Source organism: Rhinoderma darwinii, chromosome 11 (genome assembly GCF_050947455.1).
Source record: "Rhinoderma darwinii isolate aRhiDar2 chromosome 11, aRhiDar2.hap1, whole genome shotgun sequence".
NCBI classification, from domain to species: Eukaryota; Metazoa; Chordata; class Amphibia; order Anura; family Rhinodermatidae; genus Rhinoderma; species Rhinoderma darwinii.
In genome coordinates this window covers 34,062,606-34,085,265 of record NC_134697.1, presented here as the reverse complement: position 1 = coordinate 34,085,265, position 22,660 = coordinate 34,062,606, and the positions used below count along the sequence as shown (strand labels likewise).

The 22,660-nt window shown below is 34.0% G+C and overlaps 1 protein-coding gene across 1 annotated transcript; it reads left to right on the top strand.

Annotated features, from left to right (window-relative positions):
- Positions 1–3,839: 3,839 nt before the first annotated feature.
- Positions 3,840–21,201, top strand: TLX1 (T cell leukemia homeobox 1). The gene is made up of 3 exons (XM_075842408.1): positions 3,840–4,314; positions 6,396–6,633; positions 20,979–21,201. Exons 1-3 carry the CDS (start codon positions 3,840–3,842, stop codon positions 21,199–21,201), a joined length of 936 nt encoding a protein of 311 aa, XP_075698523.1.
- Positions 21,202–22,660: the final 1,459 nt, after the last annotated feature.

Below are 22,660 nucleotides of genomic sequence, written 5' to 3'. Positions count from 1 at the left end.
TAATAATTAAAAGTGGTGAACATTGAACATTTCACTTTTGTTACTATTAATAATAATAAATGATGTAAATTCTTCTAAAATAATATACTTTATTACAATACTAATCATGGCAATGTCTTATGGTATTATTGCATTCAACATGCTTTTTTTAAATTATTATTCTTTTTATTACTATCATTATATTAGAATTTTACTATTTTCAATTAATTTGATCAAAATTACTATTTTAATCAATATTATCAGAAGTAGTAGTATCATTTTGCTATCATTAAAATGAAGAATTGTAATAAATGACCTTAGAAATAATTATGTATTAATAGTAGTAGTAATCATCTGTTGATTCATATGAATTATTTAATGAATTCCTTAATTCATTCATTCATTCCTAGCTCATTCATTTGTTCCCCGTTACAGTATACTAGTAGCTCAGTCTCTGTGTATTGGAGCTTTGCTGTTGTCTCGGAGGCAGCATTACCAATGAATTATTTACCTATGAAGGAAACTGTTCCAAGTTTTCACTAATGGCCTGAAATCTGGAAGGAGGATTGTCCCATAAAATCTTAATGCTGGTCAATTGTTGGACAGAAAAAAATGGATTGTGTATGAAATATTCATATAATGCTGGATGTAAAGGGAAAAACCCCTGGTGCCAATCAATTGTGTGCAATGCTCTGCTGACAATTTACCAACAAATAAAGTGGATTTAGCAATGGATTATGTCCATCCAAGAAAGTGAACCAATTATTCGCTGGAATATCTACAGACAAGATTGTCCTACTACAGTGCAATATTTATTTAATCTATTATATTGATTTAAGGGCAATATTAATAGAGATATTATACATTTACTGGACCTTTTTATAGATAAAACATTGAGATGAGTCTCTGAGTAAATTATTTCTACTTGTATTTCTGTCATCGGTATATAGAGAGACATCTGCTTGTGAATTGATCTACGCGTCTTGGACTGACATCTCCAGACATCTTATGCCTGGAAGCAAATAAAGATATCTCCCTGAATCTAGACATTTGTTGGCTTACTTCTGCAATTTTTATAATTCCTTAGTTAGAATTCTTTTAGTTAAAAAAGGTGAAATTTTGATGCATCTCATTTATTTTTATGGGATACAAACTAATGCAAAAATACCTGCTTCTGTCAGCTGAGTTAGGATTTTTTTTTCCAAGATACAAATACCTCTAAAAATTGTCGTAAATATTTTTTTCTAAAAATTAAACTGGATTTAAAAAACTGATTGGAATTTTTTTTAATAAAAAAACAGAAACAACAACAACAACAACAACACTATTTTGATAAAGGAAAGTATCTGAGGAATGCCATTTAGGGTGGGTTCACATCCAGGGTATAGCCAGGGTATAGCCAGCCAGAAAAACACTGCATACTACGTACTACTGTCCAGTGAGGGTAGACATCTATCTATCTATCTATCTATCTATCTATCTATCTATCTATCTATCTATCTATCTATCTATCTATCTATCTATCTATCTAGAAATCAAAAAATGAGCAGCAACTCCAATAGTTTGGCTGAGAAAGGCTCCAGCGGACGGAGCTGAAACGTTGCACGGGCAATAAAGTACCCACGTTTTTCACCCAAACTATTGGAGTTGCTGCTCATTTTTTGATTTCTGTGTATCTGGAACTTGGTCTGTCTTTCAGAGCTTGCACCCACACGCTGCCGGTGCTGCTAGATTTTCTATCTATCTATCTATCTATCTATCTATCTATCTATCTATCTATCTATCTATCTATCTATCTATCTATCTATCTATCTATCTATCTATCTATCTATCTATTATCTATCCACCAATTATTGTTCTATCTTTCTATCTGTTATCTATCCATCTGCCTTATATGTGTGTAATGTTTAGCTAAATATAAAATGATCTATCTAATAACCTTTGTCAATATGGCACCAACATATTATGCAGCAGTTTTCAAAGGGAAAATGTACAGACAATATTAGACATCACATAGTGACAAAACAAATTAACAATTCAAACAAGAGGAGTGAGGACCCTGCTCACAAGAGCTTACAATCTATTATGTATCTATCTATCTATCTATCCATTTGACTTATATGTGTGTAAGTTTAACTATATAATTATCTATCTATCTATCTATCTATCATCTATCTATCTATCTATCTATCTATCTATCTATCTATCTATCTATATCTATTTTTATATCTATTTATCTAATATGTATGTGATATATATATATATATATATATATATATATATATATATTAGTCCTAAATCATGTCTATTGAAATGCCTTACATTGACATTTCTGATCCTACATTTACATGAATCCTTCTTCCCAGAGTGTTTGTATTTGCACCGTGTTTGATGCATACATGGCGCAGCACAATGAATTGATGGGTCTCTTTGTGTCGTCTTTAAGTGGAAAGAATGAAGACAGTGGCAGACTGGTGGGAGATAATATTCTGGTGGAAAAACAAAGCTCACCAGCAAGGACTGAAGAAGAGAATTACTAATTATGGCCCAAGGCTGGAGAGAGGACCTCTGCCTCCATGCAATGTTATCTGCCCTGTAACGAGTGCGGCTCGGCTTACATCCTCACAACCAGACACAGCTACTTACAGGAGTTTAGTTTGTAAACAATCCAAATGGTCCTAATTAAGAAAAAATAAACTGAATTAGCAGATCCTGTGAAAGTGATTATTTGTCCTGGTAGAGATTGTGCCAATACCAATGACAGCAGCAGATTAAACGTCTGAGAGATTAAGAGATGTCAAAGCCTGCAGAACCTCCATACACTCAACCATAACGTACAGAGGAGTATTATACACAGAGGTCAGGAGATAAGTAAATAATATAAGGGATGAATTCTAACAAGATCCTACCCCAGCGCCATTACTCACTGCTTAATTACACAATTGAAAGAGAATTGACATAAATTGTGTTTGGAAGATGTATTGCCTGGTGCAAAGCAAATTACACTGATAACAGCTTATCAATTTATACAATGTTCTGGTGTCAACATGATCTTAAAGGCTCCAATTATTTTACCAGATCACAGAAACCCTGGAAGCGAAATATATGAAATAATAACAATGGTCGATTCAGCTGTCTTTAATAACTGCATTTATTATTATTTTGTTTTATATCATTCCAGGAGCAAACAAAAAAGGAGCAAAAAAAAAAAAGTGATAAATACTATTAAAAAAAAAAAGGGTTGATGAATAAATGAATTATTATTGCTAAATTAATCAAATAGTCGTTCTAATAATAAATAGAAAAAATGATAGATAGATAGATAGATAGATAGATAGATAGATAGATAGATAGATAGATAGATAGATTAAATATTATATATAACAAGAATATCTGTATAGTATCAAGATCAATATTATAGCACTACTAATCACGTAACATTTTGCTTGGTTCTGTATATTATCTGCACCCTGTCCTCTCTATCACGCTTCTTTGACTTGACTTTGTAGGGCTCTGCTTTGGCACATGGACGCTGCTGGGTTTGGCTGTGAAGAAGGAGACTCCTTTCTCAGGCTGTCATTCAAGTGCATGCTTTCCTGTAGCAGCCAATAAGCAGTGAGTGAGGGTGGAAGAGTCCTGGCTGCTTCTCCTTCTGGCCTCCTGGCTGGGTGATTGATGTCACAGTTTGCACAGAGAGCACTAACCAAATGCAAAAAGCACTATCAACTTTAGCTCTTCCTTTGCTCTTTTTATCCTGCCCCAGGAATTGGAAGCAACTGAAGCGAGACCAAGCTACATTTTTTATCTCTTAAGTGATCTGAGCTCTGGGGCTGGAGCTCCACCATAGTGTGGGAAGCAGCATGGATCACATAGGGGCTCATCACCTGCACCAGAGCCATGCAGAACCCATCAGCTTCGGGATTGATCAGATCTTGAACAATCCAGATCAGGGGAGTTGTATGATTTCCAGTTCCAGGCTCCAGGATTCAGACTATGGATTGGGATGCATTGTCAGCAGTGCCTACAACACAATGACAGGCAACTACAGCAACAACAGCACCGGCGGATATAACAACAGTGCTTGTAGTATGGCCTCCTTGACGGGCTCTTACAATATGAACATGGGGATGAACATGAATGGAAACAACCTCAATTCTGCTGGGGTTATTAGGGTTCCTGCCCATAGACCTTTGACTAGCAGCGTGCACCAACCTATTTCCACTGGAATGCCTACTGTACCCAGTGTTGGGGCAATGAACAATATGAGCAACCTCACAGGGTTAACTTTCCCCTGGATGGAAAGTAATAGGAGGTATACTAAGGACAGATTCACAGGTAGGTGCCTAGAAGCTCTGCTTGATCTCTGTGCTTTTCACTACTGCTACCTGCACCCTCTATGCACATCACCCATGTGACAGTATATTTGCCATCAAAGGAGGTTACATGCATGACATTATGCTTTTACGTATTGAATGTGAGACCATAAAGGAATCAAAATAAAATTCTGCCAGTTATTATCTTCATTGTTACTATTATTATTATTCACTTAAATTATTAATTTACTTTATTATTATTATTATTATTATTATTATTATAGAAATAATCTTTAATTGTGGATACTAAATAGAAACTGCACTAGGCCTTAAAATAATATTTACGATTATTATTATTATTACGTTCAATTAATGCAATTTATTATTCTTATAATTGTTAACATTATTATTATTATTATTATTATTATTATTATTATTATTATAATAGAAATAATCTTTAATTGTGGATACTAAATAGAAACTGCACTGGGCCTTAAAATAATATTTACGATTATTATTATTATTATTATTATTATTATTACTACGTTCAATTAATACAATTAATTATTCTTATTATAATTGTTACCATTATTATTATTTATTAGTGTTATTTAAAATTAATATTAATTGCTGGTTTTGGATATTATTTACTTCATACTAAATTAAAATATAATAGATATCAGCTGACAATTATATGTTTATACTTTAAAACATTGTATGATACGGATTGCTAAAAGTGCACAACATAATTTATAAAAGTAACAGTTTATTTACTTGTTTGAGCTAAGAACCCAGTTGGGGCCTAGTGGCTGATGTAATGCTGAAATTAGAACACGTGAAGTCAAGTCATATCCTAGTAAACAAAAGCAAACAAAAATTAATTAGTAACGAAAAAGTACAACTAAAATGTTATATATATTGGTGTGTTTTTACAGAATATATAAATTAAAACCAATAGGCATTTTACTTTAATACATCCATAGTAATTATTCTTATTATTATTACTATTATATTATTGTGAATATTATTATTATTATCATCATCGGTAGTACGTAGCGATTTCTGTTTGGATTATCTTTGTCTAAAATTATAATAATTAAAAAATAATATTTAAGAACTAAAACCCCATATAACCACATTATCATTCCCTGATTATGAAGAAAATATATTGCCCACTAAAACTTGCACACCACAAAATAATGACACCTTAAACTGCAGTATTCTAGCAATTATCACATTTTAAGCAGTAATATTATAGCAGTGTATATATATATATATATATATATATATGTGTGTGTGTGTGTGTGTGTGTGTGTGTGTATATATATATATATATATATATATATATGTGTGTGTGTGTGTGTGTGTGTGTGTGTATATATATATATATATATATATATATATATATATGTGTGTGTGTGTGTGTGTGTGTGTGTGTGTGTGTGTGTATATATATATATATATATATATATATATGTGTGTGTGTGTGTGTGTGTGTGTGTGTGTGTGTGTGTATATATATATATATATATATATATGTGTGTGTATATATGTGTATATACATATATACACACATACACAGATTTATATATATTTATGTAGTAAATGTAGAAAGATAAAAAAATATATACATTTATTTCTTGTGTAATATTTATTGTTTCTATACCTGTACCGTTTTTATAGCTTTATTTTACTCATACTAGCACACTTTTATTTCTATTTTTTATTTTTATTTCAATGAGTGTTTGTATAGTTGTATGATTTAGAAAGATAGATAAATATGAGAGATAGATGATAGATAGATAGATAGATAGATAGATAGATAGATAGATAGATAGATAGATAGATAGATAGATAGATAGATAGATAGATAGATAGATAGATGGATGGATGGATGGATGGATGGATAAATAGTTTGGTACACATATTTCACTGGTTGATCTATATATATGAAGCCCGAATATAATAATCTAAGGGATTATGATGTATAGGTATTATTATAGTATCAGTGCAGTGTGTTTTTGTATTTTATGATACTTGTCTATCTATCTGCTGCTGATGGCTCTGCCTGCTTGTACCCTCTGTCCCTGTCTCCCGCTCCAGTGGCACTCTCACCGTTCACTGTAACACGCCGTATAGGTCACCCATACCAAAACCGGACACCACCCAAGAAGAAGAAACCACGGACATCGTTTACCAGGCTGCAGATCTGCGAGCTTGAGAAGAGGTTCCACCGCCAGAAGTACCTGGCTTCCGCTGAGAGAGCTGCCCTGGCAAAGGCCCTTAAGATGACCGATGCCCAGGTCAAGACTTGGTTCCAGAACCGCAGGACAAAGTGGAGGTAACCTGTCACCCCTTTCACCCATCTGACAGGCATGCATGCTTGTGGGAGCCTGGGAAGGGCTCCGATATTACACATATTTACTAAATATAAATAATATATATAATAACAAATGGTAGAATAAATATCACACTGTTCATGGCGAGGCTATGAGAGGTGAGAGGAAAGTAAATGTGCCGTGGCTACTTCCCTTTCAAGACTTTTTAACAAAATGATGTAAGAAAACAAACAAACAAACAACTTGAATGAAGGGCTTATGACGATAATAGACATGACCTGATCCTGCACACAATCCAGGATCGTGGATCGTGGCCTTTTTATGGAATAGATTTTACTTTTATGCCTTATGTTTGTATCTTATCGTAGTAGCACATTGAATATGAAAATTCTTGTGGGTAACAGTTTGTGCTAAAAATAGGGTTTTTGCCTGATTCTCAAGGACATTAAGCACAGAATTTCCATTCCTCAGAGAATTTATCTGCTCTATCTATCTATCTATCTATCTATCTATCTATCTATCTATCTATCTATCTATCTATCTATCTATCTATCTATCTATCATCTATCTATCTATCTATCTATCTATCTATCTATCTATCTATCTATCTATCTATCTATCTATCTATCTATCTATCTATCTATCTATCTATCTATCTATCTATTACATATAAATCTATCTATCTATCTATCTATCTATCTATCTATCTATCTATCTATCTATCTATCTATCTATCTATCTATCTATCTATCTATCTATCTATCTATCTATCTCTCTCTATCTATCTATCTCTTTATCTGTCGTAGATAGTTAAAAATAATAGATAGTGTTATCATTTTAGAAAGTTTTTCTAATATGTTAAGGTTAACAATTGAAATGGTTTATTGCAACATAATATCCCATGCCGCATATGGGATATTTTGCGTTCAGATGAAACTGCAATTCATTTGTAAATTTCCCCTTTTTTTTTTGGGGTTCATAATTACCAGCATGATTACAAGAGTTAATTAACCCCTTGAGTACTGGAAGCCTTCCGAGTCTTACAATTTACTATCTGTCATAGGAAATCAATATTTTTATTATATGGGTGATTTTGACTTTATCGGCAATTACTCTAGGATGTAGAAAAATTCTGGAATTTTTGATTGTACTTATACAAGAACTGTTGATACATACAGTTTATTTGTACAGTTTATATATACTTTTCTTTATATACCTATTTATATATATAAATATATATATATATATATATTTTCTATTTTTTCTTTTATTTTATATTGATATTTTACATATTGTTTTGTGGTTATGGCATGGTTGGTCTATAGTCTGATACCACAATATAATGAATTAATAGTTTTGGTGTCTCATGTCAGAATGTTGGTAATTTATCGGAAATGAAAAAAATATGTCATAAAGATCCCTTCATGTAACATAACATTATAGATGACTGTATGGATTGGTATAACATTCTGTTCCTGCAAATATTTACATCACCTATAGCTGCAAATATTTACTGTAGCTGTAGCACAACTCTTCTAAAAATAAAACTGTGCATCTAAAATGTATCCTATCTATCTATCATCTATCTATCTATCTATCTATCTATCTATCTATCTATCTATCTATCTATCTATCTATCTATCTATCTATCTATCTATCTATCTATCTATCTATCTATCTATCTATCTATCTATCTATCTCTAAAATGTTTTTCATTTATCTATCATCTATCTGTCGTAGATAGTTAAAAATAATACATTAATAGTGTTAATATTTTAGAAAGTTTTTCTAATATATTAAGGTTAACAATTTAAATGGTCTCATCTTTTAGTGTTTATTACAACATAACATACGATGGCGCATGTGGGATATTTTGTGTTCGGATAAAACTGCAATTCATTTGTACAATTAAATTTCCCTTTTTTATGGGTTCATAATTACCAGCACGATTACAAGAGTTAATTAACCCCTTGAGTGCTGGAAGCTTTTCGAGTATTACCATTTACTATCTGTCAAAGTAAATCAATATTTTTATTGTATGGGTGATTTTGATTTTATATCATAGGCAATACTCTAGGATGCAAAAAAATTCTGGCATTTTTTATCATAACTATATAAGAACTGTTCATACATATAGTTTATTCATACATATTTATATATATATATATATATATGTATATATATATATATATATATATATATATATATATATATATATATATATATATATATATATATATTTATATACATATATATATATTTTTTTATTTTTTTAAATCTTATATCAATATTTTTTGTATTGTTTTGTGCTTATGGTATAATTTGGACAAAATCTATTAAAGACATGGCACACACATTCTGGTTTCTCTTTTTATATACAAAATCCTAGACGCTGTGAATTACTACAACTTGTAAATTAAAATAAGTAATAGGATAGTTTAGTAGAATTTGGCACAAAAATATTCAGAACCCTTAGCCAGGAATAATGTTTTTGCATTTACAATATGACTCAGACTGTTGTTTATACTAGAATTTAAAAAAATTATACATGACATATAAATAGCAGTTTTAATAATCACTTATATTATATATACTGTAGGTAGAGTCTGCTCACAAACCTCCTCTAATTTTAAAAGATTTCATAAATGTTTACAGAGCACCCCAAAAAAGTGACAACTCCGAAATAATTGCTGTGTGCGATGCATCCATGGTCACATGGGAAATCACTATAGACAGGTGATATTTTTTGTTCTAGTTCTGTTGTTATGTATTATATTATTAATCTAGTGTTATATATAATTATGTATATTATTGTACTAGCATATCCAGTGTTGTCAATTATTATACTAGACTATCCAGTGCTGTATATTATTATACTAGACTATCCAGTGCTGTATATTATTATACTAGACTATCCAGTGCTGTATATTATTATACTAGACTATCCAGTGCTGTATATTATTATACTAGACTATCCAGTGTTGTCAATTATTATACTAGACTATCCAGTGCTGTATATTATTATACTAGACTATCCAGTGTTGTCAATTATTATACTAGACTATCCAGTGCTGTATATTATTATACTAGACTATCCAGTGCTGTATATTATTATAGTAGACTATCCAGTGCTGTATATTATTGTACTAGACTATCCAGTGTTGTCAATTATTATACTAGACTATCCAGTGCTGTATATTATTATATTAGACTTACCAGTGCTGTATATTATTATACTAGACTATCCAGTGCTGTATATTATTATATTAGACTTACCAGTGCTGTATATTATTATACTAGACTATCCAGTGTTGTATATTATTATACTAGACTATCCAGTGCTCTATATTATTATACTAGACTATCCAGTGCAAAATATTGTTATACTAGACTATCCAGTGTTGTAAATTATTGTACTAGACTATTCAGTGCAAAATATTATTATACTAGACTATCCAGTGCTGTATATTATTATAATAGACTTTCCAGTGCTGTATATTATTATAATAGACTATCCAGTGCTGTATATTTTTGTACTAGACTATCTAATGCTGTGTATTATTATACTAGCATATCCAGTGATGTATCTTATTATACAAAACTATCCAATGTTGTATATTATTATGCTAGACTATCCAGTGCTGTATACTATTGAACTAGACTATCCAATGCTGTGTATTATTATACTAGACTATCCAGTGATACATATTATTATACAAGACTATCCAGTGCTTTATATTATTATACCAGACTATCCAGTGCTGTATATTATTATAATAGACTATCCAGTGCTGTATATTTTTGTACTAGACTATCCAATGCTGTTTATTATTATACTAGCATATGCAGTGTTGTATATTATTATACGAAACTATCAAGTTTTGTATATTATTATGCTAGCCTATCCAGTATTATGTATTATTATACTAGCTTATCCAGTTTTGTATATTATTATGCTAAACTATCCAGTATTATGTATTATTATACTAGCTTATCCAGTTTTGTATATTATTATACTAGACTATCCAGTGCTGCATATTATTACACTAGACTGTCCAGTGCTGCATATTAATATACTAGATGTCTAGTGTTGTATCTTTTTTTTATCCTAGACTATCCAGTGTTGTATATTATTATTATTATTATTATTATTATTATAAACTATCCAGTGCTGTGTATTTTTACTCTAGACTATTCAGTGCAATATGATATTATACTAAATGATCCAGTGCTGTATAATATTATACTAGACATCCACTAAATAATCAGTGTTATCTATTATTACACTAGACTTTCCAGTGCTGTGCATTATTATTTGTATACACTACCCAGTGCTGTGCATTATTATTTGTATACACTACCCAGTGCTGTGCATTATTATAGACTATTCAGTGCAATCTATTATAAAACTAACTGATCCAGTGATGTATATTATTGTAGTAGACTACTCAGTGTATTATTATACTAGATGTCCACAGTAATATATCATTGTATTAGACTATCCAGGGTTTTGTGTGATTATACTAGACTATCCAGTGCCGTATATTTCATACTAGACTACCCAGTGCTGTATAGTATTGTACTATACTATCCAGTGTTGGGTATTGTTATATGAGGTTATCCTGAGCTAAGTAATTATTATACTAGACTACTCAGTGCTGTATATTATTATACTAGACCATCAAGTAATGTATAGTTTTACAATAGACTACCCAGTGCTGTATATTATTGTGCTAGGCTATGCAGTGCCATCAGTGCTGTATTTTATTTTTGTGGACTATCCAGTGCTGTATATTATTATTTTAAACAATGCAGTACTGTATGTATTATTATTATTATTGTATAGTATATAGTGCTGTATATTATAAATGTAGACTGTCCATTTCTGTATTTTATTATTCTATACTATCCAGTTCTCTATATTATTATATAATATCCATCTCTTTAAATCTATCTATCTATCTATCTATCTATCTATCTATCTATCTATCTATCTATCTATCTATCTATCTATCTATCTATCTATCTATCTATCTATCTATCTATCTATCTATCTATCTATCTATCTATCTATCTAAACCATATACACACTTACTGAAATAAAAATACAAATAAAAAAGTGCTAGTATGAGTAAGATAAAGCTATAAAAAGTATATATATATATACACACACACACACAAACATATATACCCTTTTTAGTACTGCTATAATATTATTACTTAAAATGTGATAATCGCTAAAATACTCCAGTTTAAGGTTTAAATCTATCTATCCCATATATTTATCAATCTTTCTAAATCATTTAAACGATATAAACACTTATTGAAATTAAAAATAAAAATAAAAGTGTGCTAGTCAGAGTAAAATAATGCTATAAAAAGGTATGTGTATAGAAACAATAAACAATAGACAATAAATTTATTTATTTCGATGTATGTATTTACTATAATATATATAAGGGGGAATATATATATATATATATATATATATATATATATATATATATATACAGCTTTCTCTCTCTGTCTCTCTCGCTGTTTGTTTCTCTCTCTCTCTTTCTCTTTCTCCCTCTATATATATATATACTGTACAATACTGCTATAGTATTACTACTTAAAATGTGATAATTGCAAAAAATCCTCAAGTTTAAGGTTTAATTCTATCTATCTATCTATCTATCTATCTATCTATCTATCTATCTATCTATCTATCTATCTATCTATCTATCTATCTATCTATCTATCTATCTATCTATCTATCTATCTATCTCTATCTATCTATCTATCTATCTATCTATCTATCTATCTATCTATCTATCTATCATCTATCTATCTATCTATCTATCTATCTATCTATCTATCTATCTATCTATCTATCATCTATCTATCTATCTATCTATCTATCTATCTATCTATCTATCTATCTATCTATCTATCTATCTATCTATCTATCTATCTATCTATCTATCTATCATCTATCTATCATCATTTATCCAACTCATATATTTATCTTACTTTCTAAATTATAAAACGATATAAACACTTATTGAAATAAAAATAATAAATATAAATAAAAGCGTGCTAGTATGAGTAAAATAAAGCTATAAAATGTACATGTATAGAAACAATAAATATTACACAATAAATACATTTATATATTTATTTATATATTTGCTATTATATATATATATATATATATATATATATATATATATATATATATATATATATATATATCCTCCAGTTTAAGGTCTAAAACTATCTCTCATGTTTATCTATCTAACTTTCTATATTGTGTAAACTATATAAAAACTTATTGAAATAAAAAAATGTAATTAAAGTGTTCTGGTATGAGTAAAATAAAGCTATAACAAGGTATGTGTATAGAAACAATAAATATTACTCAAAAAATAAATTTCTAAATTTATGATTATATATTTACTAATATATATGTATATACATGTATGTATATTTCATATTTATCTAACTTTCTAAATCAAGTTAACTATATAAGCACTTGTTAAAAAAAATACAAAATAGAGATAAAAGTGTGCTACTATTAGTAAAATAAAGCTATAAAAAGGTACATGTATAGAAACAATAAATACTACACAATAAATACATTTATTTTTTTCAATCATGGGCATTGGAATGAATGGTCTCCTACTATTAGCCTGTTATCACAGTTTCCTATGGGGTCAGTTTTATGTCTGGTGCCAGCAGTTTTGCTGGCAGATGTCTCCCTGAACTGGACAAAGAAACATTGCACACACATCACCCAGAGTCTTAAAGTTACGCCTCTGTACCTCTCTGTCCTTCTTGATAGTTCCCTATGCTTTTACATTCAAATTTAAAGGGAAATTGATGTCTAAACATATCCCATTATTTTCAATGGGGCTGATCTGAGTCCATTGGGACAGATATATAAAAACTAGTGCTAAGGACAATTGGGCAATTGTCAATGGCAACCAATCAGATTCCAGAGCAGAAACATAATTTTATTTGTCCCTGAGGGCAAAGTAACATTCTGCTTGGTGAAATAACAGAAATGGTGTTGTATTCTGTACCATAGCAGCTTTGTAGATACGTCACATAGGCGTTAGTAACAAGTCAGGGGGACACTATCTGACAGTGACAATGCACCCCATGTAGTTCCAGCTTTACCTGGGAATGATGTCTTATATAATATAATTTATAAGACAACAGGTAAGTTTGATGCACTAGATATGTTCTAACTTTTTCCAGATAATAATAGTTTTATCAGAGTTCAACTGGCAAGTAGAAATGTCTAGAACTATATATGCTATACTCTACCAACTCTAGGTAAATGTAACCATGTGTATATATATATATATATATATATATATATATATATATATATATATATATATATATATAGATAGACAGATAGACAGATAGATAGATAGATAGATAGATAGATAGATAGATAGATAGATAGATAGATAGATAGATAGATAGATAGATAGATAGATAGATAGATAGATATATTCAGTTTGTCCAAGAAAGTAGTTCACAAGTATTAACTAACTTTTATTATGTATTTCCTTCTATATACCCTTCCGTAACGACACATTTGAATTTATACCATCAAAATGTCTTATTTGTGTTGTTTGGTATGAAACACATTTCTGTTCTCATTAGTCCATGAAGTATATAAGGTACAACTGTTAAATATATGTTTCTAATATAATGTTTATCCCTGGTTACATATTTCTTCTTGAGACTAGCCTCTAACTACTGTAATAACGGGGTATATCAGGAGGAATAGGGTCTTGCAGAGAGGATATCACATCATGATTGTGCCATACCGAATCATAAAATATTTGCCTAGAGCTGGCACTACTAACTGCAAGTCCTAGCATATGCTTGAAGCCAAGCACACTATTACAAGAGCCCTTGATGTAGAGATGTGTGCTCTGCATTATGTTTTTTACGCCAATGCTCCTCCAAGTAACTAAAGTTAAAAAAAAGCAAGCTAACGCTCACCTGGAGGAAGCTATAAATGTATGGGTGGGAAGTAGGGGGCTATTTACAATTTTTGTCTTGGGCATACAAAAGCCTTGCCCCACTCTAGCTTAAACATTAGTTTGCACAAGTTAAACTATAAAGAAGTTCTCTACTTTACAAAAATAAGGTCAATATCGAAGTAAGAGACATAGAAAAGTCATATTGCCCCACTTTACTCTCAGCGCACCCCAAATGTACCTTCAGCTGAAGACCGGAGTAATCTGACTGGTTGCTAAGAATGTGTTGTCTGACAAGAACATTGGTAGGATGTAGTTGTTAGGCGTCGTGTATCCCTAGTGATGAGTCTGTCTCAAATGACTCAGTAGTTCAGCCCAAAGGAAAGACTGAATTGTGCTGACAGAAGAGAAACAAAGTGACAGCAGTCATGCCCAAAGGGTGCTGGCGGGGCATGTGCCCCAGGTGCTCGGTGCTAGGGGGGCACCAACGAGACTAGACTTGGTCAGGGTATTTACATGCAAATCTAGACAGAGCTGTGGAATCGGAGTTGTGGAGTCGGAGTCAGTTGTGAGTGGAGACAGAGTTGGAAGTTTGACTTAGGGCACATCCAGACGTGGCAGAGTTTTTCCGCTGCAAATGTTGGTGCAGATTTGGGGCAATTACGCAACGAATCTGCACCAACATTTGCATATTTGACAGGTAATTTAGACGTTTCAGAAAAGACAGTGGACTTGACACAGTTTTCAGTTTTTGCATTGCAAAGGCTGAAATCCACAGTGAAATTCTGCTTCTTCTCCGGAACAGACAGTGCATGCTGCGGAGAGAAAATTCTGCACCGCAGCCTAGGGTCCGCAGCGGAGTTTTCCGCAACGTCTGAACTAACTTGCCTAAAAATGTATTGAAACAAATGTAAAAAACGGCCGCTGGAGAATTCCACTGCGTTCTGTCCGCAGAGGAATTCCACAGCAATTCCGCCACGTCTGGACGTGCCCTTACTGACTCCACTACCATGGGGCTATGGCCAGAAACGAAAAGTTTGCCCTGGGTGAAGCCTAGCTATGACTGATGATTCCTATAATCAACTAGGGCAGAAGCAGGGTTGTCAATCCCCCTTTTCTGGGCAACATGTCCAAATTTTGTGGGGTCATTTTAAAGAATGTCTGTGGATATACAGATTGTTTGTTGGTATATCTGGTTAGAAGAACTGATGGTGCCACAGACTGATGAGTTTATTTTCATTTTCCTCATATTGATGACATTACTAACCTTCTGATTTTCTACATAAAAATAATAGGAAAAATAGATCATAGGGTTCCACAATGGATCATGGTGGTGGCATAGTCAAGAAGCATTACCTGCAAATATACTTCTGAATTGAAGTAGATTCTGTATATTCTGCACATATACTTGAGATTAAGATCTCATGCACAAGGCAGATCGTGTGCATGCAGCCTGGATGAAGGCACCGGGGATCCATGTAGCATACGCAAGTACAGGACGACCATTTAGACCTCTATGGATGCTATATTCTGGCTCTGTAATACTTGAAGTTATGTATGAACGCTAAAGAGCTATATTAACTCTTACAGCTTAGATGATTGGCTGCTTTATGAGGTGTGGGGAACACAGTGACTACTCTGCACTGGATTATGTTTTGGAAAACAATAACGAAAAAAATCCAAACACAGAGAATAGTTTTTCCTCTAAGATCAATTGGTAGGGGATGTCTGATGCAGCCTATTGGTACCCATAGGCATGAAGATTGTCACCTCACCCTGTGGTAGTAGGTCAGATTGGGCAAAACCATTGAAGTCTATGAACAGAAAGGCGAACGGAAACTATCGCTTCCGTTTGTATTACCATGGATTTCAATGGTAATGTTTCCATTTCAGTATATTTTCCTTTTGTTTCCGTTCAGTAAACTTTACGTTATTTTCACAGAAACAAAAGCACAGTCGACAGCACTATTGTTTCCGTGAAAAAAACCAGAAACTTTACAGAACGAAACAAACGGAAACATACTATAACAGAAGCATTACCATTGAAATCAATGGTAATGCACACGGAAGCTATAGGTTCCGTTCGGCTTTCTGTTCACCGGTTCCTCTGATGGAAAGGTTTAACAGAACCGATGAATGGAACCTGAACGGTGATGTGAACAGGCCCTTACTCTAACTTGCCGTATCGCTGTTCATTTTAAAAGCTTTGTTTGGGCACATTCAGACGTGGCGGAATTGCTGTGGAATTTCGCTGTGGACAGTCCGCATTGAAAAATCCTTTGCAGACAGTTTGTCCATTGGTTTCCACACCTTTTTAGTTATCTTCGTGCAGACGTTGCGGAAAACTCAGCTGCGGACCATAGGCTGCAGTGCGGAATTTTCCCTTCGCAGCATACACTGGCTGTTGCGGAGAAGAAGCGAAATTTCACTGCGGATTTCAGCCTTTGCAATGCAAAAACTGAAATCTGTGGCAAGTCTGCTTTGTTTTCTGCAACGTCTGAATTACCTGTCAAATATGCAAATGTTGGTGCAGATTTGTTGCGTAATTGCCCCAAATCTGCACCAACATTTGCAGCGGAAAAACTCTGCCACGTCTGAACGTGCCCCTAGTTTCAGGGAGTATTGAAAACATCTATCACTTTTGATGATAGGGTTTTGGAATTGAACACAGGCTGCTGAAGTGATATAACATTTTGCCTTTAATAAATCATCTTCATAGAGTTATTGCTGTTTAATGATCATGACAAGAATTTGTGCAATTAACTCCACCCTTAAACAAGGCATCTTGAAGATTATAAACAGAAATATACTGTACCACAGATGTACTTTCATGTAAGATGGCAGTAGGACAATTAACATTTAATTAAATTAATTTCAAATGGAATATTTAGTAATTCTTTCAGTGCGACGTTGTCAATAAACAAATTCTTTCAAGTTTTTTTTACACGTTTTAGACGTCAGAAAACGCGGCAAAAAGCGGGAAGTGGAGGCATTTTTTCCCGCGAGTGGAAAAACCGTCTCGCAGTTAAAAGAAGCGACATGCCCTATCTTCATGCGTTTACATCTCTGACCTCCCATTAACATCAATGGGATGCAGAGAACGCGTTTTTCGTGGTGTTTTTGCCCGCGGCTTTCAAAAAACGCAGTAAACGGCGTGCAGGCAGATCATATCCAGACTGAATTTTGAGGCAGAATGTTCTGCAAAAAAAACTCTGTGTGAACAGGGCCTAAGGCCGGTCTCACACAAGCGTAATATAGAAGCTGCATGGAATATGATTCTTCTCTTACTTATCTGGTCTACTATAAGATCGTTTCTGTATCCAAAACTGTGGAAATACATTGTACTGATCTTATCTTTAACTGATTCTGTATTACAGCCTGTATTATAGCCTAGAGCTGTATTCAGAATTCTGCAGACTTTAACGTCACAATCTTACAATATCCTTACCAACTTGAAGACTGCATAGAATTTTCTCTGGTAACTTGAACTCTGGGAAGTGTTGCCTTTACATTGTGCAGTAATCTAATATAGGGAAGACTAACTGTCCCATTGCATTATAGGATCATGCTCAGATGTTCGGTATGTATCTGACAACAAGCATGTTGACTGTTGCCAACAGCAACCAGCAGAATTGTGAATGCAGCTCTGGACTATTATACTGGATTAGTACTTACATTGAGTATGGCTCTGTTCATATCTGCATTAGCTTCTTTCCATCAAGGATATTTTTTGACTATCATAGCTGGATTCAAGCTTGTAAACTCACCTAACAGTTTAGCTGAGCTCCTTCCGTATAATGCAGTGGGACAGTTGTTTTTCCTTTATCAGATTACTGCATAGAGTCTGGTATAAAGATTACATTTTCCAGAAAGCAAATCACCAGATCACACTTTGTGCAGACATTGAGTTGGCAGGGGATGCTGGGAGATTTTAGCTCTGAAGCCTGCAGGAAATACATTGTAAATGCAGCTCTGGTCTATTATACAAGTTATAACTCAGGATCAGTTCCAAATAAGTAATGAAATATATTTATAAAGTTACTCAACTTTGTATGTAGATTTATTCTATATATAAACTGTAAAATTATGTTCAAAGGCAAACATACTCTAAAGGCTGCCAAGCATGGCATAAATTGATCAATTATAAATAGACATCTTGTACTAATCTCAGAAAATATACTAACTGATTCATGAATCATCTGTCAAATCAAATTGATTTAAATATCGCAAATTGTATTAGAAACCTAAAAGAAATATATGAACAAGGTCTTATCTGAATGAGCTGTTGGTTCTGATTATCTCTTAGTTGAAGTCAGATTTTTGTGCGCTGTGTAAAACTCAGTATTGCATGTAATAACAACATCATAAATGGATTTAGGGGCACTGATTTCTGACAGCTTAAAAATTAGACAAACAGTGTGGCCAGGCATAGGGAAAGCTAGTAGAATTCTAGCCAATACTGATCTTCTGTGTATGGACAGCTTAAAGAGGATCTATCACAAGTTTAGTAATGCCCAATCAATCTCCTAGCTAAACCGATAGGCGCTGTCACACTGATAATGCTGGTGAAAATTGTGTCCCAAAACGTTTATTATTTTAAACGTTATGAGCTTTTTGTAAATATGTAAATGAGGCTATACTAGACAAGTGGGAGGTAACAGCAGTGATTCTCCTGGGATGGAGCCTCCTCACAGCCTCTGACGCTGACCTATCAGCATGAAGCTGCTTCACACAGTGCGAGAGACTGAGGCTGGAGGGAAGGGGATCACTTAAAACAGCCATATCTCCGGCTGTGGACCACCTAGAACAGTGGTGCTGGTGTCATATGAAAGATGAGATTCATCATATGACAGTTTTAGCTGTGAAAGAACCGGAGATATCACAAGTTGAAAACAGTCGGGAATGGGAGCTGTATACTAAATGATTAAATGATCAGGCTGTGTTGCTAGGCAGGGAAGGGGGAAAAGCTGTATGACGATTGGACAGCATCATACAGAAAACATTACACTGCCCAGAGTGAAAATAAAGAGTCACCTCCTATTTGGCAAGTGTAGCCAAAATGTCATATTTAAAATGCTCATAACTTTGCAAATAATAAACGTTTTTGAAAAAAAAAATCACACTATAGTTATCAGCATCATAGCACCTATTAGATTAGTTAGGAGATAGGGAATTAATAAACTAGTGACAAATACTCTTTAAATAGAGGCAATGTCTGTGAGAGGGGAAAGGACTCATTGGAGCTGTAGTCCTTTACATGGTAATCCCACCCACAGCAAGCCCTGGCACATTAAAACAGAGGTGATGTACGGAGATAGGCAAGATAATGAAAATTAAAAATAACTACATCTGAGCTATGGTGGCATCACCTGGTGAGCATTCAGATACATATCAGGAGAAACGTTAGGAACTTAATTTGCATAGCTGGGAAGAAAGAAGAGAAAGTGGGAAATTATCGAAACCTTTAAATATGTTAAAGTTTCAAATAAAGTTCAGGAGGGAAGGGTTTTAGTAAGAAACTAAAAAACACAAAAAGAAGGGGGCACAATCTGATATTAGTTGTGTGGAAGATCAGAAGCAGTGTCAGAACATGTTATTTTACCAAAAGAGTAATAGACGCTTGGAACTTCTAGCACAGGTAAAGGGAGTAAATGTAAACATATCTGAGATAAACATGTAAGTATCCTAAGAAAAAATAAATAAAAGGAAATAATATAAGGGCTGACTAAATGGGCCATGTGGTCTTTCTCTGAATCTATAGAACTAAACAAGGTCATGTTCATAAATGCAATACTGGTTACAGATATATTGAACTGGTCATGTGACCTTCTCCCAAGCCATGTATCTAAATGCCCTGGCCAGGGCAGAGTAGCTGGTTGGTGGTCCTTAGGCAAATGTCCCACCAGCCCACCCATAACTATGCCACGGCCAGGGGTGTAGTCGCACCCAAACCCTGCTTGAGATGGCCCCTTCAGCCACATAAGAAGAGATTAGTGTTATAAATGGTACATGGTAGGTGGGGGCCCTGTTACAAATTTTGCATTGGAGTCCAGGTGCTTCAAGTTATGCCTCTGGTCACTGCCTTCTTCAGACCATGGTGATAGGGCTCAGTTATGGTGAGATTGAGCTCAGTCCTGTATCCTGGTGCACGTGCTGAGAAGCAGGATCATCCTTTACATGACTAGCTTTAGTATTATCTTAAGATCAATCTGCATCTAATGTTGTTCAAACAGACTATTCCAAAGAGTAATATTCATACCAATGACATTTAGGTTTATTAGAATATAAAAAAGAATAAAAGCAAAGCTATTATACTTGACATGCGTGCAACGAGAATGACATTATTGTTGTTCCACCTACAGAAGACAGACAGCTGAAGAAAGGGAAGCAGAAAGACAACAAGCCAACAGGATATTAATGCAACTTCAGCAAGAGGCCTTTCAGAAGTCTATAAACCAGCCTCTCCAGCCAGATCCAATCTGCATCCACAACTCTTCTCTCTTCGCCCTGCAGAACCTCCAGCCTTGGTCAGATGACACCTCAAAAATTACCAGTGTCACCTCTGTGGCCTCTGCCTGTGAATAAACAGGAGGACATAATAGGATTTTATGAGGTGAAAAGACTGGTTGAAATGAGGACTTACAGAAATGCAGAGATAACCGCAGGACAAGACTTGTCCAAGCAACGTCAACCCCAATCTTCACTGTCTCCACTGAGCCTCCACTGAGTCATGTAAAGCCTCCACCTTCTATTTTGGATCTAGACTATATTATACTTTATTTCTTTGTGTTTTACACAATACCATCAAGGATCATACATGTCCCCCAACATATCTTCATGTTTGGCTATCACAGCCAACACTCGGTTTAGACACAGTTCTAGTTCTCCGACGTCAAATGTAATTTTCTCAAATATTGTGAAAAGACGAACAGCACATGCGCCCCGGCCTTGGATTGGTGTCACGTCATCACCAACCGGATAAGCCATTCTCCCGTCCTATCAACACTTGGAATCACATTAATGACAGCACGCACGTCCGCTGCAATTAAATAGAAGTATTTATTTTCCACACACCAATACCATACTAAGGTTTCGACCCCTAAACACATCTGTGAACCTCTCAGGCTTAACACAGACCCGGGTATATTTATGGGTCGAAACCTTGCTATGATAATGGTGTGTGGTAAATAAAAACTTCATTTGAATTGCATCAGACGTGTGTGCTGTCGTCAACGAGATTGAAAATTGAATTTTCTGTCCTTATAATTGCTTCCATAATATTATTATTTATTTTTTTTGATAATACAAATTGGGATAGACCTTTAATTTATTAGTGGGGGTCTGACTTCCAGGACCCCCACAGACCAGCAAAACAAAGGTGCTGTGACACTCCCTGGAGTGCTGCGGCCCCTTCTAAGTTTTTCCAGGCACATGTGGCTATGCTTGGTACTGAGAGGATGAGCAGCAGTTCCTGGCACAGCTGTATGTACAGACGTGCCACTGGAAAGCTGGAGCGCCACGGTCCCATTGCACGGGACTATCTGACGTATGTTCTCAACCACATCCCTAAAAGCTAATGCCGGAATTGCTAGATTGGCAGTGGTGCATGGAAACATTCTATTTTCGAACAACCTCTTCAGTCGAGAGATTCCAGAATTGCTATACATATTGCAGTTGGGACGGTAACGCCTATCCCTCGGAGTAGAGAAACATGATCACCACATTAATTTTCTAGCTCTCATACTTCCGTAGTCACAATGGAAATAGGTTACTCATCAAAGGTCTGGATAAGGCAAGGAGGCAGCTTGATAAAATAATAATAAAAAATACATAGTTACTTAAAGGGGATTTTCTTTTATTGATTTACATTCTTTGGGCCACATTTATGAAAAATCAAAAATTAATCAATTTCTTTATCACATGTGCCAAATAGACATATGCAGCTTTCCGCAGAATACCAGAGTCCTGAACTGTTACAGGCTGTTTGACAGTTTTCTGGCAAATGGAAAGCTGATGGAAATAAGGCAAACATGGTTGCTGTTGT

Coding starts and splice junctions, on each gene's coding strand:
- TLX1 (XM_075842408.1), top strand. CDS start 3,840: ATGGATCACATAGGGGCTCATCACCTGCACCAGAGCCATGCAGAACCC. Junction 4,315..6,395: donor TACTAAGGACAGATTCACAG/GTAGGTGCCTAG, acceptor CTCCCGCTCCAG/TGGCACTCTCACCGTTCACT. Junction 6,634..20,978: donor AACCGCAGGACAAAGTGGAG/GTAACCTGTCAC, acceptor TTCCACCTACAG/AAGACAGACAGCTGAAGAAA.